The 17,549-nt window shown below is 32.0% G+C and overlaps 1 protein-coding gene across 1 annotated transcript; it reads right to left on the bottom strand.

Moving 5' to 3' along the window:
* Positions 1–797: 797 nt before the first annotated feature.
* On the bottom strand, positions 798–17,018 carry LOC148615863 (coatomer subunit delta-like). Its single transcript, XM_088581529.1, has 12 exons — positions 16,944–17,018; positions 8,562–8,601; positions 7,967–8,190; positions 7,269–7,448; positions 6,664–6,872; positions 6,311–6,402; positions 5,872–5,944; positions 5,260–5,425; positions 4,677–4,824; positions 4,166–4,274; positions 3,331–3,535; positions 798–2,394 (listed from the first exon to the last, which is right to left on the bottom strand). The coding sequence occupies exons 1-12, from the start codon at positions 16,944–16,946 to the stop codon at positions 2,305–2,307; spliced, it is 1,539 nt and encodes a 512-aa protein (XP_088437655.1). The 5' UTR covers positions 16,947–17,018; the 3' UTR covers positions 798–2,304.
* Between the last annotated feature and the right edge of the window lie 531 nt (positions 17,019–17,549).

The following is a 17,549-nucleotide window of genomic DNA, read 5'->3' on the forward strand; positions in this document are numbered from 1 at the left end:
ATATATATATTGTGTGCATGTTATTATTTTGTACAAACTCCTTGTATGATATTGTCCAAACTTACAATTTTTTACCCCTTAATGGGCTATAATTCCAGAACAGTTCAAGTCAGTGAACTTGTTTTCCTTTTATTGCAGCCGAATATTGGCTGTTTCCCCTGGAGACTTTTCCCAAAATGTAAAAAAATATTATTCCTTAAACATTATAATATTATGTTCCTCGAGACATGATTTCTCCGCCTGGTGCTTTGTTCACTTTTGGGGAATGTTTTTCTTGGACAAGTCATAACCTACTGAATACTGGGAGTAAGAATTTGTCTGTTATGTATCGGTTTTCAGTTCCTGATCGGCATATGATGCATTTCTGTCCCGTGTAAAATATTTTCCGTGTGTTCAAAATATAGCAAAATTTCCCAAAAATAAAGGGTTGAGACTGCTTTTAAAACAAGGAACAAAATTACTGTCAGAAATCCCCCCAAAAAAATCAACTATTGGATGGTACCTTGTGAGTACTGTTCGGACATAATGAAAATACTTGTTTCTGGCCCTTAACTCCTAAATGGTTCAAGTCACAACCCACCAAATCAAATCCTGGCTTTCTTTTGAGGTATGATACCTTGTGATACAATCATTTGTAGTAAACTTATGAAAATGCTTGTTTCCTAATTCCTTAACAACCCTCCAAAATCATTCCTAAGCAACCTTTTTCGGTAAGACAGCGACACAGATAACAACATCGCCATATCAATATATGACTGCAATTAGTTTGCTGTTGTATCATAAAAACCATCAGAAAATCAAATTTTCAAACCATTTTATTGGTGACTTTTTCAGAGCACTTTCATAATAAATATCTTTTTTTTATCAGTACATATATACATTAACAATTACTTTTGGTCCTCAAGAAAAGAAGAAAAAGATAAGATTTTGAATATTTTGAAACAACTGAAAAAAAAAATTTACATTATTATCTCCCCACTTTGTATATTGAATCCCTTATAGATAACACATAAAAACAATTCAAGGTGATTCTACATTACAAAAAAAATATACAATATCTGTTCCTTTTCCTTGGAAATATCCTAGAGTTTAAAAATGAAAACAAAACAGTTTTCCTTCTAGAATTAAACAGTACATGTAGTTTCACTTTAATTTTCATTTGAATTTTTAGTGATGTTGAAAAAATTCTAAAGTAAACATTGTCATTAAGTCATGCAGTTTTAAATCAAAACCAAAGGTAAGAACAAAGAAAATTTACACTTCATAAACGAATTGTTTTTCAACCCATAAGTTACAATAAAATCAAGCGTAATTGCACAGATAATAGCTGCTTATCTAAGAAGAATGTAAGACATCATAAAAATTAGAAAGATGTCAGACAGAGACCAAGAGGATAACAAAATTGATGTCTTTGTGCTTATTAAAAAAATGTTAACTTTACCTATCAAGAAAAAAAAACCCAAACATTTCATGATATATATTAAGCCATATCTGCCTATGTTAAATAATGCAGTAGAAACAACTTTTTCACTCTTGAACAACACCAATATCGTAAGATGTTTATCTGATATTGCCAAAATTGATGTCAAAGTTTACACAAAAATTATAACAGATGCAATATCAACAAGTACAATCATTCACAAAAACCACAAAATATAAACAGTTTTTATTACAGTGTGTAAAGTAGTAAACTTGAAATCTTCATGGGATAAAGCTGGTCTTCTTTTAATGGAGTGACCTTTTGAACACCCTTAAAAAGTTAACTTGATGATTGAGAAGGCAATTTAAACTATTAATTATTTCATAGGTATTTGAACCTATGTCTGATAGAAATTTCAAAATCTTCTCAATTGTCCAGTTAACTTCATTAATTAATGGTCATTCTAACAAGGAAGATCAACTCTACTCCTGTGAAGTGGACTTATTGCTTTATTTCTCAGAAGAATAACATGAGTTTTTCCCAAGGATATAAAGTAAGGTTCTGAACCAGATACATATCAACATCAAACAAGAAACAATACACATAAAATAAAGTTTGATGCAGGACTTGAAGACATCCAAACAGAGCCCACATGATTGTTTATCTTTCAAATGACACAGAAATTATAATCCTTATAGATCTGTTACAATGTTCAAATCATATAAATGATCTTCTCAGCTTCTTTTTGGAAATATGATGTGGTACCAAAAAACACATTCATAGGTATTCCTGCCAGATTCTCAAATTTCAATATTTTTAAGCATAAGTGGCTTCTATTTTTCCCTGTCCCAAAGATTGCTTTATCTTTAACATTACTAAAATCTTCATACAATTTCATATTTGTCAGTATAAAACATAACCTCTGATGAATACTTGGCAGGCTGTTCGCCATCTAATAATCGTACATCAGAAAGCTGAAAAATAAATATACAGATCATAAAAGGCTTATCCTGTAAGTTCAATGCCAAACAAAAGTAAGTAAATTACATTCCACACACAATGCCAAGAGGTATTGATTGTATTCTAGGTGCTGTTTAATGTTACACACAATGCTACGAGGTATTGATTGTATTCTAGATGTCCTTTAATGTTACACACAATGCTACGAGGTATTGATTGTATTCTAGGTGCTGTTTAATGTTACACACAATGCAACAATGTATTGATTGTATTCTAGATGCTGATTAATGTTACACACAATGCTGTAAGGTAATGTTAAGTTTTACTTCTGCTGAAGCTAACTAGGTGTCAAACATGTAATATTCAATGTTGTAGCTATTTTCAGACATGTTTATTCAGCTTTAAGACAAAATGTAGTTTTAGTTGTAGTTTGGGAAACTATTGAGTTGTAAAATCTTGATCTTTGAGCCCAATTACAATGGGTTTTATGCAGCAATTCGTAAAGTGTTATGAACAGTAAAAAATTGTAGAATCTAAGCAGAAACTGTTGGGGTAAACAAGCCTGAATTTTAAGTACAGAGATTGGTTAATGAATCTTGGATACTACAAAAGTACTTCAATTTGTGGGCTTCAATTTTTGTAGCAAGTCATAATTGCACTAGTTAATACAGTTTTTATATTCACTGTTTTGATTGTGCATCAGAGATTTCAGTATTTCATATTTCTTTGGGAGGTTTGATACATTTACCATGACTACTGGCACCCCCAATAAAAAATAAACACAAACAATCCATGAATTTTTAAAATGTTCATTGTAAAGAATTGTTCCTTTGGAAAGCAGGTGAATATCTTGTCTTAATACATGTAATTGTTTCCTATATTATACCATCAATAATTCCTAGATAGGGAGTTTAGCATTGGACGTAGCTTAGTGGTTAACTTATTCCTACCTGTAAATCACAATAAGACTTTTTGGACATAAAATTGACATTAACAGGGAAGAAATCATCAGGATGTCCTGCTATACTAAACTCCAGACTACCAGACTTGTTAGATGCATCTATAACAGGTAAACTCCAAACCAACACTGACTTTCTACTATCGTAATTATATTCTCCGTCACAATCCCCTACAACTGGTGCTCCCACATTTGATCTGTTAATGTAAGATAATACATGTGTATCTTCATTTTTCTCTGTAGTAAAGGAGATATAGTAAATATAGTTCAATAGCAGTCTTTAAAAATGTCAGACAGAAGGTAATATATGCATGTCATTCACCTACAAAATTCACTTTTACTGATCATTCAGAGATAGAGACCACATGACCAATCCTAGTCATAAAGTTTTATTATTTAGATAAAAATTATAGATTGTGTGTGAAATTGTGTACAGGTTATTGTCTTTGATTTGGTTGATTTAAGACAGAGATGAAAATATGGTTTTCTTAAAACAGATCTGTATACAGGAAGACTATAGTCACATACAGATATGGTGAATGTAGAATGAAAAAAGCAGTTTGTATTTCAGCACCTTACCACTACCATTGACAGTGTTTGAATTTTATATGGATTGATATTTAATATCTGATTTTCTTTCAGCTATACACAGATTTTTTTCTAGTTAATAGTTTTTACATACACTTTGTTGATTTCACATAAAATTTTTAATGCTGTTTAATTTATTGACCTAAATGAAAGCAAAACATATCAGTGATCAGTTTTTGGTTGCATAATTTCACCTTATGGAGGTAAACTTTCCACCGAAATTTTTTTGCTGGACTTACGGTAAAGGAATATTGATTATCACATCATTCAATTCTAAGTGTGGTTGTTCTAATCCATATTCAATGTTCACATCACAGCCACTACCAGTCTCATTGGGCCAGCAATTTACTGCAATAAGAGTTGTTTTTTTTAATAAAATTCCTTAATAATATGCAAATATCCTTCAACTATTCGTCAGAGAATAAAAGTACAAAATCACTAGAGTTATACATGAAAACATTGAAGGAAATACCTTTCCCTTGTTAAAGTACTGTTATCCTGTTAAAGAGCCAGTAATTAGTATTTCACTGGTATTCACCTTTAACTTTTGATAAAGTGCACTAACAATCAAACTGAATTATAGAAAAAAAACATTGTTAATTATTACATGCATTTTGACATACACATGCACAAATACTTTCCATATATATTTTTTCATTTTTTGTTCAATTACACAAAGAAATATGTGACTTTTACTTACATATTTAATCAATTTTTTGATAGTCTGTACCAGTGAATAATTTGACTCACTTGATAATGGCATATTAGATTCATCCTGTGTAGTATATCTCCATTTCAAAACACCAACATCCTGGTGGAGTGGGAACGGTTTCTCAGGATTTTTAAGCTGTATGCATGATGATGAATTGAACATTTTTTTATCAACATTTGGATGTGTCTGGAAAAATACAAAGAAAAACCAATCAGTTGCATCAAGCAGACATGCTTTATTTTCTACAATACCAACAGAAGTAAATCAGACTGCAATTCAATGACCAGCTATAAAGATCATTACTGTTATTCACCATGTGTTTTTTTTTCAGTATTTTCACATTTATCTTTTAATAGCATTTATAGTAGATTGTCTCATTTTTACAACATTAGTTTAATCTACACTATTCAAAAATTCATTAAACGTTCTTTTTTACAAGCAAACCGTAAGAAAAATGCAAATGTGTTTAGTTTAAAGCCAGGAGTTAGCTTTATAAAGAACATAAGTTACTATTAATAGATAAGGAGAGAAAGGCACAGGCAAGTTTTCATGCAAATACTTTTGAAATGAAATGCTTTCGATACTAATTAAATTTTGTTGAGTTTGAGATTACAACCCTACCTGTAACTGAGTTCCTTTTTTATCATTATTGATCATCTGTACTTTAATACGACCATATTGTTCATCATTGACCTTGACCTTGACCATACCATGTATTTCCATACTCTGTAAGCCACCATCACGACCAGCTGTTAAATTAATCTTTTCTTCCATTACAACATGAACACTGAAGTAGAAATAACATGTGTAATATTAACATAATCAGTTAACATGATCAATACTAAGTTTAAACAAATACCGCTTACTTAAAAATGAAGTCATTTAACATTATTAACATCAACTAAAGTATTTTTTTGTATAACAACAACTACCAGGAAGTGGTTAATGAAATGTAAATGTCCAGTTCTTAACTGACTATGAAAACATGAAGCCTTTATTTCTCTCAAAATAATATAAAAACAACAGAAAAGGAGTTAGATGGCAGAATTTTTTTTGTAGTTGACTTCTTAATTAAGAACTGAGATGAAGGTGAGATTATAGGATGAAGACATACATGTTATGCATAAAACTGATCTTCAAGGCATGACATATAATCATTTAAAATCTTGGAGTTAAATGGCTCAGCCAAAACCCCTAGTAAGTCAATAGGATCATAGACCAGTGATTACTAACCCTTCCTGATCTACAGCTGGTGTTGAAGCTTTAGCTACTGTGGAGGAGACTGAAGTATTTGTACTAATGACTTCTGCAATCAAAACATATATACATATACAACTGGCACTTTATCATGTTTCATTTTTTATTTACCTAATTTTTAAGATTTTGAAAGCTAACATATTTGAAAAGATTCAAAGGCATACAGTTAATCATTAAGATAGTAAATCATTTCAACGAGAGAATTTAACAATTTTTACAAAATCACTGAATTCAAATAAAAGCGTATTTAAAACAAAATTGTATTATTTAAAATATATTTTTCAACATAATAAGTGACGTAATGCAAAGTTACAAAATGTGTTTCTTGATGTTTGAAATCACCAGGAAAACATAAATGGAGATAATTACATATTAAAAAAATATACAAATGTGTTTCCCTTATCATATAACATACTTTGTCCTTCAGATTCTAACTGTCCTACGAAGGTATCTACATCTTTCTTCTTACTGCCTAATTTAAGGGCTTTTCCTGATGATGATGGTTTGCTAAAATTGTTAAGATACATTTATAAGCTTGTAAAGTAAATACATGTGTATTGCTTGCTTTTCAAAACAAAATTGAGCTTGAGATGAAATACACAAGACTAATCATATTATCTTCATGAAAATGGTGCTGTGCTGAAATTCGCTTGTTTATTTGAATACAGGGTAACAACAAAAAAATGATTTAATTCCTGTACTTGGTTGAAATAAAAGTCAACTATTAGAAAAAAAACACTTGAATATGTTATGTCTGTGTGTCAATACCTGGGTACAGATGAGTATGAAGGTTTAGTTTCCATGGACGAAGGCGTTGGTTCAACAATACCATGAGATGAAGAAGAAGAAGAATATGAAGAACTTCCAAAACCACCACCAAAACCAATACCCTTCCCTGTCCTGCCAGCCTCACGCCTCTCTTGTTGTAATTCTTTGGCTCTTTTCTTCATTGCTTCTTTAGCCTCTCTTTCTTGTGTCTGTAACAAAAGAAATCTTTTATTTTCATCTCAGTTAAATAAACAATGGCGACGGTATCAAAAAATGTCCCTAATTAAAACATTGTCATGCTTTCAATGTCACAAAAGATCTTTGAAATATTTTCTGTTCTATCAAATCTTTCAGTATACAATGTAAAAGGTTTTGACGAGATCAGAGATGCATACTTGACAAACTTTATAGTTTACATTATAGTTTAAGTGTGGTTTTTTGAAGGTGTCTTAAATTTGATTACCTTCACGGTAGACATCAAGATGAAAAAATAACCAACAACAACAAAAAATATTCAATTTTTATCCACCAAAGTTTATACCTGTATCATCACTATTATAGATTATTTATAGATTTTTCCTTTATAATTTTCAAAAGACAGTTACCTCTCTAACTGATATTGCTACTTTCTCTTCATGAGAGTCCATTTCTGTAAAAGTTCTTATCTGCGCCAAATTAACACTCTCTCTGTATCCTAAAGCAACAATTTCATCAAATGCAAATATCAAAGAGAATGCCTGATCCCCGATCTCGGCTTCCTCCATGTTTCTACAATATTCAGGTATCTACAACAAAAACATCAAAACATATGCATGATTTTTTTTTCAAACAGCAGCATTTTTAAAGAAGCAAAGTCTTCCATATGACATTTAAAACTCAATTAATTCTAAGTAGCCTTGAACCCCCTATTTCAGTTGGTTTTAATAATTTATAATTTTTATAATTGTTAATATTTAAAGTTTTATCTAGCCATATATATCACTTACCAATATTTGACAATTTTTTATAATCACTACAATCATATTAGTGTAAACTTATTTTCATGAGTGATTTACTTTGCTAATTAAAAAAAAAAATGAGAAAATTAAATCTACCTATAATAGAATACATCTTGAGAGGTTGTTAGACATGAAAATACATAGCCATGCAATCAGATTGACGTTTCCAAATCTTGAAAATACATTTCAGAAAAAATATCTTGGTTTACGGTATACTTATCAAATTTAAAAGTATTGACATACATTCTATTTTCCTGAATAGTAATACTAATAAGTAGCTTTGAAGGTTTATAATTTCTTCTTACCACACGAGCAAAAAGTCGTAGAGTTTCCAGATCTTCCAGTATATTGCTGGCCTTTGTTGTTATTAACAAAACATAAAGCTTTTCTAAAGGTTGGTAAACATATCTAACACTTTCTGTTTCTACAAATGTGTGTTGTTTTCCTGAACTCATTAACTTAGGGAAGGCTGCAAGGAGACCTTCTATTCTGGATCTGGTCATTTCAACAAACTGTCGGGATATCAGGGCTACAAAATACAAAAAAATAATTCTCATTTTTTACATACACTTTTGTATATTTCTTTTCTTAAAAAAACATTTATTTATAAATGAAAAGATAAGCACTCATATTTTAAAAACCAGATATCCAAAAATATAAATTCCACTCATTACATCACAGTTAATCTTTATTAGTAAACAGTCATTTAATATTGCATGATTTTAACATATGAATTTGAAATGAAATAAACATGTAATAAAATGAGAAATGGATTTTTCTCTCTACAACCAGTTTTGAGAACACTATGGCTGCTGACAAAGTAGATTTTTTTTGTATGTGAATAATAACATATTCTATTCTTTGGAGTCATCAAAATTTTATTTAAATAGGCATACAAACCTTTCCCCGACTTGTTGCAGACTGCTGCAGCAAGCAGCACCTGTGAAAAGATAACCAAATATAAACTGAAAATCTTGATTTGTTTTCAATTGTATCATTTGTTACTTCCTGTCTGAAAGCTTTTTGTATGTCACTTCCGATTTTCAAATTGTCAAATGTGTTTTGAATTAAATCTAGTAGAAAGATAAAACGATATATTGATTAGCCAGTGCATACATTTTGAGCTTCACAGAGCTAATAACTGGATGGGTAAGGGAGGAAATCATGGAAAGCGCTGCACTTTACAGCGCTATCAAGATTGGTACTGTGCTATCTTGCTACCAGCGCTGTGCCATAAACTTAAATTTAAGGATTAAAAATCAATTACGACAGAAAACGTGTGTGCCCCAATGTCATTTACGGCATCCTACAAAGTAATTAGCAGTAAACACACTATGGTCAGTTGATCACCGTGTGACCGCACATGTGTCTGACACCAATAAAAGTTGACATTGCCAACAAGATTCTTTAACAGTCACCCCACCTGGCCACAAATTAATTTTAATGAAGGTGTCAATCAGATATTAATATCTGATTCATATCCAATATCTGATATGAACCAATCAAAACTGACTATGGTAAAAATTCACTCAACCATGGCTAAAAATACTTGGTTATTTATAAATGCAAAGTTCAATAATTGCACAATCACATGATGTTTTCAACATTACGAAGCTGATTTACCTTATAAAAGAACATATTAAATTCCCAAACAATATTTATTCCATCAGATACTTCCAAAACACTTTGAAAAGAAACAAGAGGCTCCCATGAGCCTGAATCGCTCACATTGTTGAATTTTGCCTTTCAAAGGCAATATATTAAACAAGAAGTTGTCCAACAATTTTGACTCAAGAAGTCTTTGGTAGGACTTATCACAAGATCTTTTCAACAATTGAAAGTTTCTTTTAATCTATCATAGTTTTCAAGATATTGACTGAAATCTATTAAAAAAAAAGTCATTTTTCCCCTTTCAAGAGTCTTTTGTAGTCCTAATAATATGGATCATTTCAGCAATTGAAAGAATTTGGATAAACATAACGGTTTTGGAGATGTATGTGAAAAACTACTGTCTGACCCCTATGTTCTATTTTTAGTAACGGCAGCTATGTTTTTCAATAAATCAAAAATCCCCACATCAGTTCTATGCAGTATACCCCAAGGAACATTCATACCAAGTTTGGTTCCAATTAGTCAAGTAGTGTCAGAGGAGAAGATTTTTGAAAGAAATAACATTAAAAATAGCAAAAATCATTGAGAAAGGGCAATAACTCCAACATGGCTCAACAGATTAAAACCAAAATTTGACCAGAGATAGATCTCATCGCGCTGAACACTTTTACCCTGACAGAATTTAGCTAAACCTAATGGTTTAGGAGATAAATGTGAAAAACCACTGTCTGACCCCTATGTTCTATTTTTAGTAACAGTTTTTCGACGAATCAAAAATCCCCACATCAGTTCTATGCAGGATACCCAAAGGAACATTCATACCAAGTTTGGTTCTAATTAGTCAAGAATATTCAGAGGACAGACGCCAAATGATGGCAATAGCTCACATGGCCTTTGGCCAGGTGAGGTAAAAAGGAAATGGCCGTCTTTTGTTTACATTGCCATGTTGTTGTTTATCAAGAGCACATTTTTTGGCGGGAAAATTAGTTAAGAAATAGATTGTAAAATCCCCCCCAGTCTAAAAATAGTACAACAGGTGTGGGAATTTTTTTTTTTGTAAATCATGATATGGTTTTTTTTGTCATGAATGAACTACATATAAACATAATATTTAAAAACAAAACAAAACAACTAGTGTGCCAACTTTAAATAACAAGAATAAGATTTATGTTTTTTTCCTGGTATAACTAGGTCAACTCCACACTACTTCTTGAAAATTTTTGGGAACATTAATATTAAGACCAGGGTAATCTTTTACATGTATCTGATTAGATAATATTCTAAATTGATATACTGAAAGTTACTAAGATTAGAAAAAGAGTTTGATAGAGATTGCTCTTAATTATATGAATATCACATTCAAAAGAGCCATTGAGGCCCCAAAACAAATAAAAAATTGTATGTAATTTCCAAGAGTCTGCCGTCAGCAAAAATCTGAAGAACACTGGGTGTGTATGACTTAGAGGAAATATTTATGAAGAATTACTTATCATAATTTGATAGAATACATGTATCTTTCATTTTTCTGTTAATTTAAAAAGGAAAAATAAAAAATGGTATTAAGTTATATTTACTGCAAAAGAGGAAAAAAGATAAAATATTTACCTTCAAATAATTCATGTAAACATAAACAGCAATGCACAAATGTACATTATTCATACACTGATCAATCCTTATATAACACATTAAATAAGAAGTGGGAAGTTTCGCCACGAGATATATTAACGTTGTGTCACACGCCCTGAATACAGCGTTATCTGAAAATCCTGAAGAGAACCCTGAAGTTTTACATTATTAGTGTGGAAGTGCTTTAAACTAATGGCGATCATTGAGTAATTCCTGTAACTCGATTTTTGGAGTCATAACGGAAATATCCTGAGAAATTCCAGACTGATAAAAGTTCCTATGTTGATGGAAAAAGGAAACCAATGATAATCAAATGAATGAGCTTCTCCACCTTCTTTTTAAAAGAACTTTTACAGCAATAGAGTAATGAAGTTCACTTAATTTTGAAGCCTGTGCAGTGCATTATCTAAGAGTAATATGCTCCCAAAAAAGGAGCTAAATGGTAAAGTAAAAAATAATTAAGGGATTAAATCTCCTAATGGGTCAAAATAATTTCTGCACGATGGAGGAAAGGGGGTATTCTGACCGTGAATTTTCTCTCACTTCTGCATTTCACTGGTCAAAAACCAATCAGACTAAGACTAAATTGGACTAAGCAGCTGCAAGACTAAATGGGAGTATGAACATATTATAACAGGCATTTAGAACTTATTTACATTTTATATAAACTTCTAAATATTAAATTATGATACCACAAAAAAAAATATCTATTTTTAAACTTCTGAGTTCATTTGTGACAACTGTGGTTTTATTATTAATTAGTTGTGGGGTATTTATTTTCGTAGTTTTCTAGGGCAATGTGGAACTACAATTCAAGAATTCAACAAACAATAACTTACATCTCAATGGATACAGATAACTCAAATAGAAAGACTTTAAATCTCTGCATCCTACATATCATTAACCAAGGAACCGTACTGAGTATTCAACATTCAGTCACTATTCAGGGGCTGCTCTGGCTTCCAAAATTCTGTCGCCAGAAAAATCGCCAGCTGCCATTTTTTGTCGCCTGTTTTCAGAAATTAGAGCCAAAGGGTGCCAAAAAAAAATTATACTTTTTTAAAAAAGGCAGTATTAAGTTCACTGGTGAATTATCTTTGTCATTTAAAATAGGCAGTATTAAGTTCACTGGTGAATTATCTTTGACAATTCTCCAATCATGACAAGCATGTACCCAAGATTCACTCTTGATGCATGTATAAAGCAGGTTTTTAGCTCTAGTCTGTCACTTTCGTATGCATAAAATATTAAGTACTACTCCAGAAACAGGTATTTTAATTCCATCAAAGACTATATTACTATTCTCATACAGTCCCTGATTTTAAAACATGCATGTTCACCTAAGTTGCCCTTTGTGGTCTAATTTACCTAATACAATATAATTTACCTTTTTTTTTTTTTATTATTACTGTTAACAAACTTGATTCTTTTTTTCAAGTCATAAAATTCCTATCAAACTACAGTTTGTACCATGGACCATTAATTGTGTCCCTGTTTAATTGTCTTGATATCTCAATAGCATTTCCTTAATTAGATTTTGGGAATCCCCATTCTATTTGTTTACCGATTTTCCCGCCAAAAAAGTCACATGGCAAAAGTGTAAACAAATGTCATCCATTCTTTCATTTCAAAGTACTTAGACACTTCCTGATGGGATAATCATTGTTAATTGGATTTAATTTATTCTGTTATTAAGTAAGTCTGTTTCTGAATGTATTACATGGTTAAATAGGGCTGTGAAACTTGTGTGTAGCCACGTGCACATGGCCTTAATTGTGTTTACCTTTGACCAGATGATGAGAGTTTTGATTGGCTCAATGATATATTTACATTTGATTGACACCTCCTACGAGGATATTGTCAGTCCAGTCGCCTGGTCTAATTACCTTTAATTGCCTTCAGTCGTAAATTGGTCATAGTCAATTAACTCTGACCAAGTGTCGACACAATTGTTTAATTGGAGAGAATATCCGTTGCTGATAAACTTCCTGTCAATTTCAATTTACAAAACCTAGGCGACAAGAACATCGCCAACTGGCTATTTTTGTTGCCAGATAAAATAAAAAAATCGCAAATTGCGACATTAGCGAAGCCCAGCGCGTCCCCTGCTCTTTATTTGCATAATTTTGTTTGTTTGTTGGGGTTTAACACCCGAGCAGCAATATTTCAGCTATATTCAGGCAATTTTTTTTGCATAATTAAGTAACAAATCAATTGCTTATTAGCGAATATCAGCTGTTGGGCTACCTTAGTTAATATGTAATATCAGTGAATCTAGAGTTACTTCAGGTATTTTTGGCTGTTTCCATCTCTCCACTAATGATGTCATAAAAGTGGCATTTAGTAATTCAGGGTATTACCATCTTCATTCATCTAAGACCTAATTCGGTGCCCAAATTTTTCATTCAAAAGTATTTCGACTTTCCAGAACTTTTACTTGTAATCAGGGAAATGAAAACGGGAGTCATAATTTTTCTACCGATGTATCATATATACATGTACTTGATTTCCAACTGTTGTTAAAATTAATTCTGTCTCAATTGTGAGTGTTGGGATAAACAGATCCACAAAAAAGTAAATGCTTTAAAATATATGTTTTTAGTATCAAGCGACAAAGACTTCACAGCAACCTCTGGCATAACATATGAGTTGTGATATGAAAACTCCATCAAAGGTGCTGAAGGGATGTTGCCACAGATGAAAGGAAAGTTGACAATACAGAATGGTAAGTCATCGCATTTGTTGTATAGCAGTGTTCTCATTCCAGAAAATTGCAAAAGGGGACCAGTGGCCCCCTTGACAGCCAAACAAGGGTCATTTTCAGAACAAAGGGGCCAATATGACAATATTATAAGGAGTAATTTTTACATAATAGGGAAGATTCAACCAACAAGTAAGTTAACCTCAGGTTTGTACACACTTTATAGTTTCATTTTAGGTGAGAGGTAACAGAGATACATAAACTCCAAATGAATAAAAAGAAATACTAGTACATATCAGGGTTTTAGCTAGGATTTTGAGGGCTTTAGTCACTTTTGTGTAGAGCACGAACGACATATTATGGGCAGCAGAATTTTGTAAATAGTCAATAGTATCATAAACGAAAGACATAAACACTCTTAATATATTCATATTAGGTTTACAGATACAGGCATAACAATTAATACAATAAATGTTACAACAAAATAACTATTATTTTCTATAAGAAAACGTGTGTTACTTAATAAAATAAAATAGCTACTATTAGAAAAATAGTAAAATAGAATTTTTTTTTCATGACAAAGCTTTGATGCATTCAGTCTAAAAATAGCTACTATTTGACATAAGCTACTATTATGGTATGACCTGACACTTAACTAATATGAAAAAATCCTCCTGTCCTTTGCCAAACACCACACCTCAAAAGCCCTCTTCAACCTAAAACTCCTCAACTCAGAAGGATGGAGACAGATCTTTAGAAGAGAATTGATTGATGAAACCTTGAGCCTGTTCCTAAGATCAGATAGTACCTACTAAATCCCCTCTCAGTCACCAGAAGATAACGCAGAAACTAGACAGATAGAAAGGAGGTTGACCACATTGGCATAGTCAACTGTAGAATGTTGCACTCTATAAGCGGTTGCTGCATGATATCTTACTGCTGGGTGGTAATTTTTTGGTGACCTTTGACCCTAGATCATGAGTAGAAATGAAGACATTCGTAATCATTGTGATTTCGTTTCAAGATGAAAAGAGAATCGTAAAATAAATATTTATCGTTGATTAATACTTCCTAACTATCCGCTATTGCATTCAAATTAATTGAAATCCATGAGATGACCAGTCACAAAACGGAGACTTTGTTTTTGTGTGTACTTAAATTTCTAAAAATAGATAGCTATATATGTTGTGAGGTTCGTGAAGGGTTTGTTTTTATATGGGATTAAAATCGGTCAGTATCCATTAAAGATCGAAATCGTTTTACACGACTAATCCTTAAAATAAGGGTATATATAAGTTACATTTTAAACGCACTTAAAAGCAGAAATGTCTCGAGTCAACTTGAGGCTTTTTTCGACGGTCAAAAACGACCGGCTGAAGTGAAGTGAGAACCCTGGGATTATCTTTTGTGGTCCTAATGATCAAACGATTGATAAATTGTTGTTATTTTAAAGGATTAGTAACGATGCACATATCTGGGATGCCAGGTTAACAACAATTGAATGTATTTCACACCTGGTTGACCAGGTAATTATCAAGCTTGGGGTAATAAACTTGTCAGAGCATAAGGCCAGGTGAAATTATGTAACTTTCGATTGACAGTTTTTAATAACATTTTTATTTAAGGTGGCGAAAATTTATCTGAAATACTTTTTGAATGGATTTTTTTTAATACACTTTTCAAATTTTAAGTGACGAATACGATCTAAATCCTTTCGTAAATGACGAAAATGACAAGCACTAGCTAAATCAATGTATATATATCTTTTATTATTATTATTATGGCATTGTGTTGATTCAAACTGTAATTCAATATAATGTTGCAGCTCCACTTAGAACCTTTCTGTTCTTATCGGGATTGAAATTTACTAGATCCCGTCAATAGGATCAGGGGAAATGATCATGTCCCCTGCACACCGCCTGCAGTTTCACTAAATTATTTTTGACTTGCAAAAAGTTTTAAATGAGGGATACTTGTCATGACATGGAACCAAAAAAAAATCTGGTAATTCAGAGATGGACCTATGGAATTCTATGTCCCCGCTGTGCCCACAAGCCACACTTTTTAAGCGCCATGCATGAACTATCTGTGCCAATGGCACAAGGGCACAGTCTGGAATGAACACTGGTATAGTTTGGTCAATAGTTTTCCTTTACCATCAATCTTTAAGTGTAGGTCAAGATACGAGGCAGGATATTGACTACAACCAGCCAGGGCTATGTTAAAGACCATTTATGTTAACAGTAGAGTCAATGAGCATTCTCAGTTAAACCTTCTGCCAATATTCCTTTTGTTCCACTTCAAGCTCTACCCCTAGATGTATGTACATGCTTCTCAACTACCCCACATTTAACACAACAGGGTATATTGAGATGACAAAAACAAAGGCATAGTTCTTCAGGCCGACCAAAGCCTCAGAGGCCCTACCAATTCCCAGACTAGAGCCAAAGGTAAACAGCATTTGTAAAAGAGGTAAAGGTCTAATCTGTAATACCAAAAAAAACAGTTGATTTAATCAAGATTTTGTATTTGTTGAGGTAAAAAGAAATGCTCCATTCAACAGTAAAGGAGGACAGTAGAACTGCCAATGATAGGGACAGAGCACCAGCAACATCTTCTGTAAGATGCTCTGAAATACATAGCATGAAGTGATATATTTGAAAAAATGATGTATGCTGTTTGAAAGTCATTGTTTGAACCTTTTAACACAGACATAAATCATATGTTACTGGAAGTCTCTTATATTCCCATGAATCGAGATATCAGAGTTAAACAACATCGCATTTTGAAAACAAAGTCAAGTATCCTTTTCTTGGTACAAATAGCCCTGTCCCAAAATGGCCTAATGGACATAGACAAAGCTTATAACTAATCAGTCAACTTGAAATAAGCAATTAGTGAGATATCAGCTATATGAAATAGAATATATAACCTAAAATTGAAATGCTTTTCATTAATGTCTGGCGTAGAGATCTGTCTCTTACAGTGGTTGGGAAGACAATTTTGAGATTGGGACTTCTAATTATACATCAGAGATGTATTTACAATCTGAAGGGGCCATTTGTAAAAAAGCATAAAGTTTTCTTTTAGATGAAGAGGCCACTTACAGCCAGGAAGGACAAATGACCAGTGACACCTTCCCTTCCCAACCCCTGCTCCCAGTAAGTGTGATGTGTACTTGATATACAGTATAGTATGCCACCACAAATGGCAAAATGATGTATATATCTTCGCTCTTTTACGACATAATTTAGAAAAAAAGAGTACAGACTAAATATATTTTACATCATATGACTTAATCATTGATATGACAATATTATGGATTAAACAAACGACATAATTACCATATTGTTACAATAGAGTGAGTGTGTTTTCAGATGAAGTGAGATGCCGACAGTTTTCCAGCCACGTCAATTCTCAACATATTCATCCGCTTATTTATCAGTAAATACGTAATCGACTGTCACAAAAAAGTATTTTTTTCAAAATAGTAAAGTTAATTTCACAAGTTCTGTTATGACATCATATGTGATTATCGGTTTATTAAGAGAAGCCATTGAAACAAATTGAGGACTATATTTAACCGAGCAAATCGCCGGATTCGGTAAAAAAATAAGCCAAAAACCAAAGTTAAATTTAAAGTATCACGGACTTCTTTTAATTGTTTGAATTTTCGTTGATTTGTTTTAAAAAAATAATGGAAATAAGTATACAATGTTATTTCGATATTTGTACACAAACATAATAAGTTTGATACAATGATATTCATCATGTTAAAGAAATTTACTTGATTGCTCATTGCTATCATTAAATTTGTATTGGTTTTCTATATTTTTGTCGCTCAGTTTCGTAAATTTAATGTAAAATTAAAAATATATATATATATAATCATATCTCTGTGAAAATTTTATGGATGTTTTAAGGTGACAATAAGAATTCTTTTTCGCGTC

This window comes from Perna viridis, chromosome 5 (assembly GCF_037379345.1).
Source record: "Perna viridis isolate PV_CMFRI_1.1 ecotype Kerala chromosome 5, ASM3737934v1, whole genome shotgun sequence".
In the NCBI taxonomy this organism is placed as follows: Eukaryota; Metazoa; Mollusca; class Bivalvia; order Mytilida; family Mytilidae; genus Perna; species Perna viridis.

Coding starts and splice junctions, on each gene's coding strand:
- LOC148615863 (XM_088581529.1), bottom strand. Junction 8,191..8,561: donor CTGCAACAAGTCGGGGAAAG/GTTTGTATGCCT, acceptor TGTATTTTGTAG/CCCTGATATCCCGACAGTTT. Junction 6,873..7,268: donor TAGCAATATCAGTTAGAGAG/GTAACTGTCTTT, acceptor CTTTTGTTACAG/ACACAAGAAAGAGAGGCTAA.